The sequence below is a fragment of the Amblyraja radiata genome, chromosome 4 (assembly GCF_010909765.2).
Source record: "Amblyraja radiata isolate CabotCenter1 chromosome 4, sAmbRad1.1.pri, whole genome shotgun sequence".
NCBI lineage: Eukaryota > Metazoa > Chordata > Chondrichthyes > Rajiformes > Rajidae > Amblyraja > Amblyraja radiata.
In genome coordinates this window covers 49736868-49753699 of record NC_045959.1, presented here as the reverse complement: position 1 = coordinate 49753699, position 16832 = coordinate 49736868, and the positions used below count along the sequence as shown (strand labels likewise).

General features: G+C 37.8%; 1 protein-coding gene across 5 annotated transcripts in view; it reads right to left on the bottom strand.

The window, feature by feature from the left end:
- Positions 1-1157: 1157 nt before the first annotated feature.
- Positions 1158-16832, bottom strand: part of vcpip1 (valosin containing protein interacting protein 1) — a 32143-nt gene continuing 16468 nt past the window's right edge. The window contains exons 3-5 of one of the 5 annotated variants that reach the window (XR_004411712.1): positions 15654-16601; positions 3800-4031; positions 1158-2959 (exon numbers count right to left, since the gene is read on the bottom strand). Coding sequence is in view for 4 of the 5 variants with exons in the window: in XM_033019383.1 (XP_032875274.1) it covers positions 15685-16601 (917 nt within the window). In the remaining variant the exon portion in view is untranslated. Of the gene's footprint in view, positions 4032-15653; positions 16602-16832 lie in introns of all 5 variants that reach the window. The other 4 variants (XM_033019383.1, XM_033019380.1, XM_033019381.1 and 1 more) reach the window with 4 other exon arrangements.

Sequence of the window (16832 nt, the reverse complement as noted above, 5' to 3'; positions counted from 1 at the left end):
GGCACAGCTGCTGCCTCAGAGTACGAGTGACACTGGTTCCATATCGACCCTGGGTGTTATCTGCGTAGAGTTTGCACTTTTTCCCTGTGACACTGTGGGTTTCCTCTGGGTGTTCTGGACAGACATTTCGCAGGGAGGGGTGGGTCCATTTGGGGTAGCACAATCATCTGCAGATTTTCCACCTCTCAGGCTGGAAAGACTGCTCACTGAGCCCGCATCAGTTTAAAACTGGCACAAGTTCAGCAGTCCCCATTCAAGTACACGGGAGAAATTAACATCCGAGAGATAAATTGAGTCGTTTAATTATTTGCTTTTTTATTGTTTATGAATGATGTAAATGGGTGTTTTTATTTAAGTTAAAATAATCAAAAATTAAAATTGCAGTTTCAAATGTTAATAAGTGCCCAGTGTTCTCAATTGTAAACATTAAACAAATTCACAAATACTATCCCAGACAATTCTGACAGCTGCAGAGTTGAATGGAGGGCCTCACTAGCAGTCAAGGCCAATCTGGCACTGCAACCAGCTGCTTGCACTGAGTCAGCCCCCATGCTGCACTCAACCGTACCAAAGAGAAAACTGTGCTGACAAACATCATTACCCAGGAGCAGACAGCTAACAATTTCAGGGCAATGGCCCATTATGCAGTCTAAAATATAGTTATTCCCCCGAGAAGCACAAATGAATGGATTTGATACAACAGGAAAGGACATTTGTTAGGATTTACAAAATAACAAAAAGAACCTAGATGGGATTACTCCAAATTTAATGAGAGGATGAGGAGTGACATGCAGATGTTATGGAAGGATAGTAATCAAATGGCATTTTTCTTTTTCTTAGAGAATAACAGGTCTGTGGATTGAGAGCCAGCTTGTAAATTCAATATATTCCTCAATTTCTTTTACGATGAGCTGGAAATCTTTCTGAAAACAATGTAGAATAAATAAATCTAGTACTTCCAGATTTATATTGCAAACTTTACATTCAAAAAATTATTTAATCTCAGTTTAAATGAGCTGCACAAACATAATAAACGTAAAGATTTTACTTATGATATCACTGTTTGGAATGCATAGATAAATTCTCTGCTTGTCACATGTAGAAGTGCAAGAATGTATGCAAAATCATTTGAAATGTTAAAACACTCAGACAATATGCACGGGAAACATATTAATTTATTGCACCTTCAATATATGCTCATAACTCATGCTAATGGCAAGCTGATACTTATAGAATATACTTATTTTTAGCATTCAGGAAAAGAACTCCAAGTACTGTACAAGTCACTTATAGTACTGTACAATATATACTATCATACAGATGTTACATTATAGAGCAATTCATTGCAGATATTTAGTACAGCAATCACAAATATAAACAAACCAAATTTGCTGAACATTTGCCAGTGTCATCCTGTTATAAGAAATGTTCTGAAACATTTATGATCAACCAATTCATTTTCATTTAAACAGGATATTTTCTCCATTAAAAATAAACCATATATACAGTATAGTATCCAAACATACTCAGGATTACCTTAGCATGTTCTAATAACTGGATGGCAGACACTGCAAACAAAAAAAGTCCAGCTTTTGTGGGATATTTAACTTCAGGCTTGCTTTGCACAGATTATCTAAATTCTTAAATTTAGTCTTTTGGTTATTTGACTCTACAGAATGCCCCACCCAACAATATTCTTCATCCGTTCTTCGATTACTTTTAAAACGATAAAGTTGAAAATCCCAAGGAAAGATGGCAATGAATTTTAATGTAAATACATAACAAAGTTGTCTTGCAATTCTCACAAATGATCTAAAAACAAATTCAAAAGCAAATGAATCATTAAGATAGCTTAAAGCCCAAATTGTCAGCATACTGCTCATTTTGAGAAACAGCCACGAAAAAAAGCATTCCTGTGAACTTTGAATTTTAATCAATTGTTTGCAAGAAAGCACATTCATTTTTTTGTATTCTAAGGATGCAAATGTTCATGAATTGTCTAAAGAACACAAAGTCTTCAAGCATCCTTAAAAATGATTCAATTGCCATTACAATTATGATAAATTAAAGGAAACCCATTAAAAAAAGTTAAGTTAATATCAAGATTAATTGACTATGATACTGGCTATTCAAAGCACAGTTTAAATGAAAGTAGAAATTCACAACTTATGTTCCATAAAGCAAAAATCATCAGTTTACTCTCAAAAAGTCTTTTTAACATTGAATTATTATGGGTTTGTGAATTCCATTTTTTTAAATTTAAAGCAGACATTTTCTTTCAAACATATTATGGTTTGTGTATTTTGATTTCACGCATATGTAATATCTCCCTATATACAGAGTGGCAATATTAGCATTTATATTTCAAAAATCAGAAAATATTTGGTAACTCTCTCATTTCCAATCACGATGTGGTCCTGTTTAAACTATTTAACACACACAGCCACTGCAAAAATCACCTGTTAATAACTACTCTATTTAACTGTAATTAATACTACCATTTTGTTGGTAATCTTATACACCACAGCATGGCACATTGAAATGGAAAAACATTTGCTTTCTCAGAATTTGTATCGTATTGTGGATTATGATGTCCAACGTTTGATATTTAGCTATTTTGAGTGAGAATAATGGAAATCTTTTTTTTTATTTTTTTTATTTTTTTAATAAAGGTGCTGATTTTTTCTTAATTTGTAACGACTAAATATTTGTGGTGATATCTTTAGAGCAAAATGAATGAAGTGAGATAAATCTTATTAATAAATGAATTAAGCAACTGGAAAATAAATGGTCAATGAATCTGGCACCTTAAAATTCTATAGTTTTATTCTAATGCATTCTAATTTCCCATTCCTGTCAGTTGTGAGGGTGGAATGCCAGCTGGTTGTACTTATTGTCCTTTACAACAAAGTGTGATCTCCAGTCTGACACACGATGTGGAAACATTTCTGGCTGACATCTGCAATGGAAAATAAAAACAACCAACATTTCAGACCTTGTGTATTTAAAAAAAATAAAAAAAATTGGATTGTTTTCCCCTTTGCTTGGTTTTAAAGTTCAATTTTGGAGAACTACACCAACTATGTAGTATAACAAAATGATTTGGGCAGGGAATCAAAAAAATGTAACAAGTCTTGAAAATTACACCGTCTTTCGGTGGAGCTTAATATTTTCTCCAAGATTCAACTTTACTTCAACAAGTTTACCCCAATGCCACTATCTAGAACAAAAACTGAAGGTCTACATCAGTGCAGAATTCTCAAAATTCTAAAACTGAACCCTTGCCCAAGCAGAGATTTACCAGTCAATTTCACAGCAATGAGTATTCCATCTGCACCCAGGGACTCGGTCAATTTGCATACCAAGATAAACTAAATACAGGGTTCAAATATTTTAAACTGTAGGTCATCTTGTCATCATTTATTGAATTGCTCTATGTTAATTTCCAAACAGTTTCTGTGATACTTCTATTTTGCAACAACTTAAATAATTAATCTTAATAGTTGCTTTTGAGATTGTTTCTGCAAAGTGCTAAACAAAAAGTAAAACACAACTTTTAGTATATCCTGTACTAGGTTTTAGTCCCAGTCCCAGCCCTTGAGGCCTAGAAAGTGAATAATCTGTCTGCATCTTTCTAAAGAGTGATTATATTTATTTTGCATTAATGAATTGACATCACATATGGCCTTCAAAACTTCACATTTCAATATTTCATTTCAAGCACAAACATCATCATCAATTTATATTGTTTAAAATTAATTTTGAGTGTATCAGGGAAATATATTCTTACAAGACTCACCTCTTATTAAAAGAGGTCTTACTGAGAGCTGCATCAATAACTGAATCCAAGCACAAGCTAACATTAATTTGTGGATTAGTAGGGACAGTAGTAAGGCAGACGTTGTGTGGGTTACCAAGAATAATCTTGGTACGATGCAATGGATAAGGAAAATAAAATCTGATTCTGTCTTTTGAACACGATGAGTTCCTTTTGCCATGTCACGACTCTTGTACAAAGCCAGCTCTGCTTACTTGGATGGAGGTGGGGAGGGGAAAAGGGAAATTAGACAAACAATTAAATTCAATTTAAATTAAATCAAAGATATTTTTTTCCCTTTCCTATTACATTTACTTCTCTATTAAAAACAATGTACAAAACGTTGGTATTACTCTGAGATATCCTTAAAAGAATGTGAAATCTACCAATCTACCGTGAGATATCCTTAAAATAATGTGAACAGTGTAGATCTATCTATCCTTATTTCATTCAACTAGCCAAAAGCACAGATTGGCTAGATGACATAGTCCTGAGTTGAGGACTGAATATAATGATTGTTGAATTTTTATTGTTCAGTATGTGCACCAATTCAGCTACGGAATTATTAGTTTTGCTTTCTTCATCTGCGCCTTTATACCCTGCCTCCAATCCTCAGGACATCCACAGTGATCACATAACCTCAAATTTCAATCACAAGATTTTGATTGAGAATCAATCATTCATTTAGGTAACAGTTCTTGCACTTTGGCAAATTAGATCGGTGCAATTATTAACGCAGCCCAATGAAGCAGCAGCCTCACAGCTCCAACGATCGGGGTCAATCCTAAATACTGGTGCTGTCATATTCTCACTATAACCTCCTGGTATTTTACTGCATCACATATAAATGCTATGGGTTAATTGGATATCATAAATTACTAATAGCGCAGGTCAGTGGTAATTGGGGATAGTTTAGGGACGCAAGAGAGAATGAGCTGCCGGGAAATAGGTGCGGAAATGGGATAGAGTCCTAGTATAGACTCAATGGGTCAAATAACCTATCTCCCAATGAAAATCGGAAAATATTGCAGATGCAAAGGGTCAGCATTATTAACTCAGTTTCTGTCTCTAGATATGTTGTCTCAGCTGCTGAGTAATTAATGCATTTTTCTTCTTTTATTACTATTACATCAGTGTCATAAGTAGGTAGTGCAACAGTAGAGCGACTGCCTCATAGCACCAGAGACCCGGATTAGAACCTGACTATGGGTGCTGTCTGTGCGGAGTTTGCACGTTCTCCGTGACCACGTGGGCTTTATCTGGGTGTTCCAGTTTCTTCCCACATTTCAAAGACATGCAAATTTGTAGTTTAATAGGCTTCTGTTAATTGTCCCTGGTATGTAGGATGCAAAAGTGGGATAATATAGAACTAGTGTAGGGGTGATTGATAGGCATGGTGGACTAGGTGGGCCAAAGGGCCTGTTTCCACCCTGTATCTCTAAACTAAACTAAAGAAGATTAATTTTGAATATTATTTCAAAAATATTTGTGGTTGTGGTTCGCACATCCCAAGACACCGCCTGCTTTAAAAAAAGTTTGGCAAAATTATACCCAACTCCATTCCTACTATCCCATGATAAGTTTTCCCATTTTAATTTGCATCTTTTGCTAACAATGATTTTTCATTTATTATGAACAGGCATTAAATGCATTCAATAAAATGTTAAAACATCCAAGGGAATAAATTAATATTGTCATTCTGCATTAAGGATGTAGGTGCCTCAGTTAACTGAAAGTATGTATTTAGGATCTAAGTATCTCCTTTACAAGGTTAGAATAATTTGGGATGCGATTCCACGTAAAAATAGGCTGGCATGATCAAACTACAATGTAGTTTGATCATCTTATGGCCGTATAAATAATAAAATGTATTAATTTAATCTTATGGGCATATAAATAATAAAATGTATTAATTTCATCTGATGGGCATATATATCATAAAATGTATTAATTTCCTTGTTCTATCATACAGTTGTAAAAATAACAAATTAGAGTTTGACTAATCGTAATCAATTTCCACATTTTTTGGGCTCCATATAGTTTGTAGCTTCTCGCATTCTTAATGTGTGACATGAACTAAATTGTTATTGTCCCAAGAGATTTGAAGTGAATTAGATTCGTTTCACCGGATGTATGATTCATTATCTGCATGTTAATAATAAACTAAATTTACACCAATCTCATGTATCAATTAAAATCTTACATCCTAATACGGCTTGTCTATAAATTCCAAATTTCATATTTTATAAACACTTCTGACCATTATAAATTATGTTTTGTTGATGTAAATTCAGATTAGAAATCTCCTTGAGTCAATTTACCCACGATGCAACTGCCTAAGTAAATGACAATAAATTGAATTGTATTGTAAATGTTTTATCATCCTCTCAATTTGTAAATTTCAAATTTCAGAATCACAGTGCCACAGAACGAGATCACGACCATCAAATCTATCCCGACTCCTTTTACAATCCATACAGTTCCATTGCTCGTTTCTCATGCCTGCAAATGATTTCCCCGCAAATGCCTATATAAATTCTATTTGAAAACCAGATTCATTACTTAATCTTACAATTTAATTCATAATATTGAAGTCCCGTTCAAAATTTTCCCACTGGTGAAAATCCTATCCACTAGTCACATGTCTCCAGTATGAAAAGCATCACCCATTGCTTCCTTCCATCAAGCCAAATATGTATCCAATTAGTTAGCTCTCACTGTATCCCATGCAATCTAATCTTCCAGAGTAACCCATCATGTAGAACCTTATCAAAGGCCTTGCAGAAGTCCATATAGATCACGTCTATAACTCTTTCATTTACCTTCTTGGTTACTTCCTCAGAACACTCACATTTGTGAGACACTATCTCCCACACGCAAAACTATACCAACTATCCCTCATCCACCTGTCTTGCCAAACACATATACCTTATCCTTTAGAATTCTTGTAATAAATTCCTTTTACTGCTGGTCTGCAATATTGCCAGACCAAATCCTCTTGCAGTCTTTTACTAACCTTGCTTTATACCACATCAAATTTTGAGTCATCAGCAAACATTAAAATTTTACCACTGGCACTCATATGCACCAAGTCAATCTATACCAAAATAAATGACAGTCCTAGCAATGACCCCTAAAAAAAACACCACTTTTTACCATGCCTTCCATACTGCTTTGACTCCTTTACTGAATATTTCACAAATCTTCTGAAAATCCATATGGTTAAAATTTATTCCATTCCTGTCATCTGTTTTAATTATCTCAAAATAAAATTCAACAACATTAAATATGGTTTTCCTTCAACAAAGTCACCATTAACTTATCATTGTTTCCATGCATTTCAAGATTAAATAATGGGGCTGAAATTGCTGAACACATCCTTTGAACCGTTTTGAGCAAGATGTTGAATTTGTTATTTTTAAGTCCTCTAGCAGTTCCCCTGCATCTGTGGAGGATTGGCCAATTCTGGCAAGCCTTTCTGAACTAGCTTCTTGTTTTCTCAGCAATCTAGAATATATCCTATCAGGGACCAGGAGCCTATTTAGGTGATGTAAAATCAACCTTTCTAATGTTTTCTCCATATTAATTTCCATTTCCACATCATCGCTACCGCCTGGAGCAAGAAATAAACAAGAGGAAATACCGAGTTCCTCGAGAAGTCAGTATTTTCTTCTAGATTCTATCATCCTCAGTCTTTTGTATCTACTAATAATTTCTACCTAAATATTCTGACATCGTTGAAAAGGTTAAATGCTTTTAAATATATAAAAGATACATGGTGGAATACTTGACTAGGTTGTAGCTTGTATTTCTTCTCAAGCAGGCTTTCTCTAGTGGAAAAGTACCAATTGATAAGAGAGAGAGACACGCACAGGTTTGTCTTAGGGCCATTAGTAATAGCTTTGGAATGTCTTGTCCTGAAAGTACCATCTGATAAGACACAGATGCCTTTGAAATGTCTTGTCCTGGAAGTACCGCTGATAAGATGCCTTTGAAATGTATCTACTAATTGATAAGGGAGACAACCAATTGATCAGAGACAAGCTCACACTCGTCCTGTAGTGATGTATATTGGCTGCATCTTGTGACGATGACAAACATCTTTGGAATGTGACTAAGTGACACACAGTATAAAACACCGTGCGAGTCTTTGTTCATTGAAGTGGTGGCTCGGGGAAGTCAAGTGTCTTTTGCTTACTTGACTGCTGTATCCCCGTCACTTCCGCCGGCTAATGATCAGTGGAGCTTGGGTTGGTTTACCTAACGTTTTTGTGAGTTGTATGTTTTTTTAAGTAGTGAATCTTATCGTCGTCTGTGGTAAAAATTAATACAAAGCTATGATTAACTATTTTCTTTGCCTTAAAAACTAATCATAGATTACCTTCGTAATCTACGATTAGACGAAACCCATCTCTTACTATCACTTTGCAATTCAGGTCTACAAAATACGTCTTGATTATCATTCTAATCTTATACTCCCTCTTTGTTCATCTTATTTATCCCATTCATCCTTCCAATTTGGTTACAATTTTCAGGCTGCTACTAACTATTAATCAATCTCTATTGCAACAAAATACTTATGCTGCAATCGATACCACCCATGCAGCCTAAATAAAAGTGCATGGTATATCTACATTTGGTTTCACCAGTGTTGAGGCCACCACGTTGTGAACGGCAAATGTAGGACACCAGATTGGAAGTAGTGCAAATAAATCACTATGTCACCTGGAAATTCCGTCTGGGTCTCCAACTGGTGTGAAGGAAAGAGGCGAAAGGAGAGGTGGCCCATTGATTGTAGTTGGACGAGAAAATGCGATAACATGGCAAGTGGTTGGTAGAATGGAAGAGCGGTCCAGAGAGTCACAAAGGGATCAAGCCTCTCGTACTGCTGAAAGGAAGAGTGTGTGTGTGTGTGTGTGTGTGTGTGTGTGTGTGTGTGTGTGTGTGTGTGTGTGTGTGTGTGTGTGTGTGTGTGTGTGTGTGTGTGGGAAATGCATGTTAGGTGGGGATAAATACATGTCTGGTGGTGGAAACTTGTTGGAGCAAATTTGAATTAGTTGCGGGCGAATCCCAGGATTAAAGCTCATCTATTTTCCGCAGCACTGAGCTTGCCTACTCTCTGCCTTGCCTACAGACCAAGAACAGTGATCTTGTCCTCAGCTTCCCCCTCTACCAGCCACCATATTCCATGAATCCCCCTTCACAATTTTCCACATATCTTTGAGGAACTAAACCTCATCTTCCATCTGGACAAATTGCAATCCTCCAGACTCAATACTGAATTATCCAAATTTAGGTAACACGCTCTTTTTACTGTCTATCAGAATTAGCCACTTTTGCCAGTCATTCATCTATAATTTTGGTCCGGCTTTCTCTCTCGATAGTCTGGACTGTTAAACATATAAGCTCTGCTAACACAAAGAGATATAGTGGACTTCAAAAGGAAACTTTAATGTAGTTATTTTCAACCAATCCTATATTCTATATGTCCTATATATTTGAATGAACAAATATTGGGAATAGATAGAGTGAATGCATGGAGTCTGTTACCCAGGCCAGAGAAATCAAGAATTAAAGGGCATAGGTTCAAGGTGAGATGGGAAAGATCTCGATAGGAACCCGAGGGGCATTTTTTCCGCTCAAGAGGATGAAGGGTATATGAAACAAGCTGCCAGAAGAGGTAATTGAGGCAGGTACTATATCAGCATTTAAAAGACAGGTACATGGATAGGAAAGGATTAGATGGATAGGAGTCAAATGTAGGCAAATTGGACTAACTTAGATGGGGCATCTTGGTTAGCATTGATAAGTTTGGCCAAAGGACATGTTTCTGAGCTGTATGACGATCAAAAATGTTGCTTTTGCTCTATTAATTCCTCTTTGTAACTGCAAACTAATTTGTTCGCTCCCATTCCCAGTTCTCTCAAAAGATCTTGGCCCTAAAATGTAATTCTTTCTCTTTTTCCACAGATGTGGCATGAATTGCAGAGCATTTCCAGCAGCTTTTGGTTTCATGAAAGTAAAAAAAGTGATAGCTAAACTAGACAACCTCAGAGTCTTAGAACTGTACAACATGGAAACATGACCATTGGCCAAATGAATCCTCACCAACCATAAAGCACCCCATTTAAACTAATTCCATTTATAGAGTCAGAGTCATACAACAATAGACAACAGGTGCAGGAGTAGGCCATTCGACACCGAGCCAGCACCGCCATTTAATGTGATCATGGCCATTCCTGCCTTCTCCCCATATCCCCTGACTCCACTATCTTTAAGAGCCCTATCTAGCTCTCTCTTGAAAGTATCCAGAGAACTGGCCTCCACTGCCCTCTGAGGCAGAAAATTCCACAGACTCACAACTCTGTGAGAAAAAGTGTTTCCTTGTCTCTGTTCTAAATGGCTTACCCCTTATTCAGAAACTGTGGCCTCTTGTTCTGGACTCCCCCAACACCGGGAACATGTTTCCTGCCTCTAGCGTGTCCTAGCCCTTAATAATCTTATATGCTTCAATAAGATACCCTCTCATCCTTCTAAATTCCAGAGTATATAAACCCAGCCGTTCCATTCTCTCAGCATATGACAGTTCCGCCATCCCGGGAATTAACCTGCACTCCCTCATAGCAAGAATGTCCTTCCTCAAATTAGGGGACGAAAACTGCACACAATACTCCAGATGTGGTCTCACTAGGGCCCTATACAACTGCAGAAGGACCTCTTTGCTCATATACTCAACTCCTCTTGTTATAAAGGCCAACATGCCATTCGCTTTCTTCACTGCCTGCTGTACCTGCATGCTTACTTTCATTGACTGATGAACAAGGACTCCCAGATCCCGTTGTACTTCCCCTTTTCCCCAACTTGACACCATTTAGATAGTAATCTGCCTTACTGTTTTTGCTACCAAAGAGGATAACCTCACATTAATCCACATTAAACTGCAGCTGCCATGCATCTGCCCACTCACCCAACCTGTCCGTCACCCTGCATTCTCATAGCATCCTCCTCACAGTTCACACTGCCACCCAGCTTTGTGTCATCTGCAAATTTGCTAATGTTATTTTGAATCCTTTCATCTAAATCATTGATGTATATTCTAAATAGCCGCGATCTCAGCACCGAGCACTGCGGCACCCCACTAGTCACTGCCTGCCATTCTGAAAGGGAGCAGTTAATCCTTACTCTTTGTTTCCTGTCTGCCAACCAATTTTCTATCCATGTCAGCACTCTACCCCCAATACCATGTGCCCTAATTTTGCCCACTAATCTGCTATGTGGCACCTTATCAAATGCTTTCTGAAAGTCCAGGTACACTACACCCACTGGCTCTCCCTTGTCCATTTTCCTAGTTATATCTCAAAAATTTCCAGAAGATTAATAAAGCATGATTTCCCCTTCGTAAATCCATGCTGACTCGGACCGATCCTGTTACTGCCATCCAAATGTGCCGCTATTTCATCTTTTATAATTGACTCCAGCATCTTCCCTACCACCAATGTCAGGCTAACTGGTCTATAATTCCCCGTTTTCTCTCTCCCGCCTTTCTTAAAAAATGGGATAACATTAGTTACCCTCCTATCCACAGGAACATTGGAAAATTATCACCAACGCATCTACGATTTCTAGAGCCACTTCCTTAAGTATCCTGGGATGCAGACCATCAGGCCCTGGGGATTTATCAGCCTTCAGTCCCTTCAGTCCCACCCAACACCATTTCCTGCCTAAGGTGGATTTCCTTCAGTTCCCCCGTCACCCCAGATCCTCTGGCCACTAGTATGTCAGGAAGATTGTTTGTGTCCTCCTTAGTGAAGACGGATCCAAAGTACCTGTTCAACTCATCTGCTATTTCCTTGTTCCCCATAATAAATTCACCTTTTTCAATGGTCCAACTTTGATCTTAACTAATTTTTTCCTCTTCACATTCCTAAAGAAGCTTTTATTATCCTCATTTATATTCTTGGCTAGCTTACCATCGTACCACATCTTTACTCCCCATATTGCCTTTTTAGTTCTCTTCTGTTGCTCTTTAAACATTACCCAATCCTCTTGCTTCCTGCTCATCTTGGCTACGTTGTAATTCTTCTCTTTTATTTTTATACTGTCCCTGACGTCCCTTGTCAGCCATGGTCACCCCTTACTCCCCTTGGAATCTTTCTTCTTCTTTAGAATGAACTTATCCTGCATCTTCTGTATTATTCCCAGAAATACCTGCCATTGTTGTTCCACTGTCATCCCTGCTAGGATATTTTTCCAGTCAACTTTGGCCAGCTCCTCATGGCTCTATAGGCAAACAGGCTGACCAAACTGCCCACCTAAGCCACATCCCTCTAAATCTTTCTTATTCATGTACCTGTTAAAATTACCTTTAAAAGTTGTTATTCTACTTGTCTCACCCACTATATACCATCTCCTCGGGTTCCTATTAAATCTTTCCCTCTCACCTTAAACCTATGCCCTTGACTTCTTGATTCCCAAACCCTGGAAAAAAGATGCGTGTGTTCATCCTATTTATGTCCCTGATGATTTTATACACCTCTAGAAGATCACCCCTTAATCTCCTGTTTTCCTGAGTACTGGCAACATCCTCGTAAATCCCTTTGGCACTCTTTGCAGGTGAATAGCATTTTTCTTATAGCAAGGGTGACAAAAGCAGAGCACAAAACTCCAACTGCAGCCTCACCAACATCTTGTACAACATAATAACCCAACCTCCACCTCATTGCCCTTAATGATTAAGGCCAGCATGCCAAATCCTTCTTTAGCATCCTGTATACCTGTGACACCTTTCAAGGAACAATGTACTTGCATTCCTAGGTCCCTCTGTACTATAACACTCACCAGGGTTCTGCCATTCACTTTGAAAGTCCTCCCCTGGTTTTTATTTCCCAAAATGCAATTCGCTGCACTTATTGGAAGTAAACTCCATTTGCCCTTCCTCAGCTTACTTATCTAGTTAATCAAGATCCCATTGTAATTCTTGATAACATTCAAGAATACCACCTATTTTATTCTTCCTACATTCCCATCAACTCATTGCAGAAACTACCAATCACCTACACACAAGGGGCAATTTATAGTAGCCAATTAATCTTCTGAGCAGCACGTCTTTGGGATGGGTGGGTGGGGGAGAAACTAAACCTAGGTTGTCATATGGAGAACATGCAAACTCTGCATTGTCAGCACCCAAGGTCAGGAGTGCACCCAGGTCACCGGAACTTCAAAGCAGCAGTTTTATTAGCTGTAGCATAGTGCTGCCACCTCACAGTTCAAATGAAGGGAGGATAAGGAAAACTTCATTTTTTGCCAGCAATTGATTATTTTTATATTTCATAAGGGTAGAACACAAGGTTGAAATGAGAAAGAATTACATTCTGAAATTTGGTCTAATATATAATAATGTATATATATATACACACACACACACACATATATAAATATACACACATATACATATATACACACACACATATACACACTCGCAAATATATATACACACACGCACATATATACACACACGCATACATATATATACACACACACACACATATATAAATATATATATATACACACATATACATATATACACACACACACATATATACGCGCGCGCACACATACACACATATAGAGTGGCTTGCAAAAGTATTCATACCCCTTGAACTTTTCCACATTTTGTCATGTTACAACCACAAACGTAAATGTATTTTATTGGGATTTTATGTGATAGACCAACACAAAGTGGCGCATAATTGTGAAGTGGAAGGAAAATGATACATGGTTTTCAAATTTTTTTACAAATAAAAAACTGAAAAGTGTGGCGTGCAAAAGTATTCAGCCCCCTTTACTCTGATACCCCTAAATAAAATCCAGTGCAACCAATTGCCTTCAGAAGTCACCTAATTAGTAAATGGAGTCCACTTGTGTGTAATCTAATCTCAGTATAAATACAGCTGTTCTGTGAAGGCCTCAGAGGTTTGTTAGAGAACATTAGTGAACAAACAGCATCATGAAGCCCAAGCAACACACCAGACAGGTCAGGGATACAGTTGTGGAGAAGTTTAAAGCAGGGTTAGGTTATAAAAAAATATCCCAAGCTTTGAACATCTCACGGAGCACTGTTCAATCCATCATCCGAAAATGGAAAGAGTATGGCACTACAAACCTACCAAGACATGGCCGTCCACCTAAACTGACAGGCAGGGCAAGGAGAGCATTGATCAGAGAAGCAGCCATGGTAACACTGGAGGAGCTGCAGAGATCCACAGCTCAGGTGGGAGAATCTGTCCACAGGACAACTATTAGTTGTGCACTCCACAAATCGGGCCTTTATGGAAGAGTGGCAAGAAGAAAGCCATTGTTGAAAAAAAGCCATAAGAAGTCCCGTTTGCAGTTTGCCACAAGCCATGTGGGGGACACAGCAAACATGTGGAGGAAGGTGCTCTGGTCAGATGAGACCAAAATTGAAGTTTTTGGCCTAAATGCAAAACGCTATGTGTGGCGGAAAACTAACACTGCACATCACCCTGAACACACCATCCCCACTGTGAAACATGGTGGTGGCAGCATCATGCTGTGGGGATGCTTTTCTTCAGCAGGGACAGGGAAGCTGGTCAGAGTTGATGGGAAGATGGATGGAGCCAAATACAGGGCAATCTTGGAAGAAAACCTGTTAGAGTCTGCAAAAGACTTGAGACTGGGGTTGAGGTTCACATTCCAGCAGGACAACGACCATAAACATACAGCCAGAGCTACAATGGAATGGTTTAGATCAAAGCATATTCATGTGTTAGAATGGCCCAGTCAAAGTCCATCCCTAAATCCATTTGAGAATCTCTTCTCTGGCAAGACTTGAAAATTGCTGTTCACAGATGCTCTCCATCCAATCTGACTGAGCTTGAGCTATTTTGCAAAGAAGAATGGGCAAAAATTTCAGTCTCTAGATGTGCAAAGCTGGTAGAGACATACCCCAAAAGACTTGCAGCTGTAATTGCAGCGAAAGGTGGTTCTACAAAGTATTGACTCAGGGCGGCTGAATACTTTTGCACGCCACACTTTTCAGTTTTTTATTTGTAAAAAAATTTGAAAACCATGTATCATTTTCCTTCCACTTCACAATTATGCGCCACTTTGTGTTGGTCTATCACATAAAATCCCAATAAAATACATTTACGTTTGTGGTTGTAACGTGACAAAATGTGGAAAAGTTCAAGGGGTATGAATACTTTTGCAAGCCACTGTATATACACACACATATATATACACACACACACATATAGATACACACACACATATATATATATATACACACACACACGCATATATATATATATACACACGCATATATATACACACACACACGCATATACATATACACACACACACGCATATACATATACACACACATATATATATACACACACACACGCATATACATATACACACACATATATATATATATACACACACACACACATATATATATATACACACATATATATATATATACACACACACACACATATACACATACATATATATACACACATATACACATACATATATATATGTGTATATATACACACATATATAGATACACACACACACACACACACACATATATACACACTATATATATATATATACACTATAACAGTATTTTTAGTTCTTATGTTCCTTTTCTAGTTTCTGTTTCAGCTTACAGAATAAATTTGTAACGAGCTTCGATCATAGTTGCTCCAAAACATTTATTACTTTTATTCCTTGTACTCTGGCACAATAACATTTCTGCTGTTGTAAATAACTTACAATAACTTGGAATCATTTTATAGAGACTCACCACGCTTTATAATATCCATTTCGATATGAAATCAAGAATGATCCATGGGTTCAACGGTTCCTTCTATTTCCTGACTATCCATTTCTTCAAGGTCTTCATTCAAAAGAGTTGAATCTTGTACCTTGCATGATGGTATAGATGAATAGGATAACAGTTCCACACCAGTTGTTGTTTCCATACCTAAATTTTCATTGTCACCTACTTGTGGAGTGCCTGGTTCTTGCTGCGGGGCATCCGTTTGAGGACCTTCAGTTCTTGTTACTAATGGGACAGAGGAAGTTGTGTACTGCATCTTTGTTTCATGAATATCACTAGGAATTGATTCTTCTGCACTCTGATCCCTCAAGTGTTTATCCATGGAAGCTTGAATAGAAGATACCATCTCCTGTAACTTCTTACGTTGTGCTTCAACTAAATTGGGATCAAGTTGCCTACCATCACGCATTGTTACAAAACCAGGCGCCATTCGTATTAGCTGACTATCTCCACCACTGGATTTTGGTGGGGAAGCCTCTTGCTTAGGACTTGACTTTCCAATAGCACAATTAAGGTCTGTTGCTGAGGAAGTGCCTGTACTTTGTTTTCTATGCATCTGCATTTCCCTGCTATGCCTCTGCTCCAACTGTGGGCTACTTGAAGCAGTCCCTAGGGAATGGCCTTTTCCTTGGAAAGCTGTGACATTTGGCATTTGTTCAGACTTTTTTCGCACTACTCCTCCACTTCCAAGTTTCATCCCTCCATGCGAGGAAGGACTTCCCTCTCTACTTCTTGGTCCTCCCTCAGACCGTAACTGACTTAATGCCTCTTTGATCATATTGTCAATGTCCGGACCAATAGGGATATGTCCTGCTGGATCAATGCACAGCTCCAGTCTATTGTCTGTCCCATTATACACAAATGTTTTACCAGGAAGGTGTGGAAGTGTGAAGTGCTTGCCATTTGCCAAACCTAAGTACAAGAATGAATAGCAAAAATAAAATATTAGTATCTGTTTTTAATTTTAAAAAGAGGTATTATGATTTTCTTTAAGTAATTGCTTTCCCATTCAAGAAAAGCGGGATTTATTTGGTAGAAGTGCGCTGTCATGTGTGTTTCAAAGCAGCATATGACTTATTAAATGTCAATGGATCTGCTAAGAACTATAGGTTGCAAATAATGGCAAACCTATTTTGCACACAA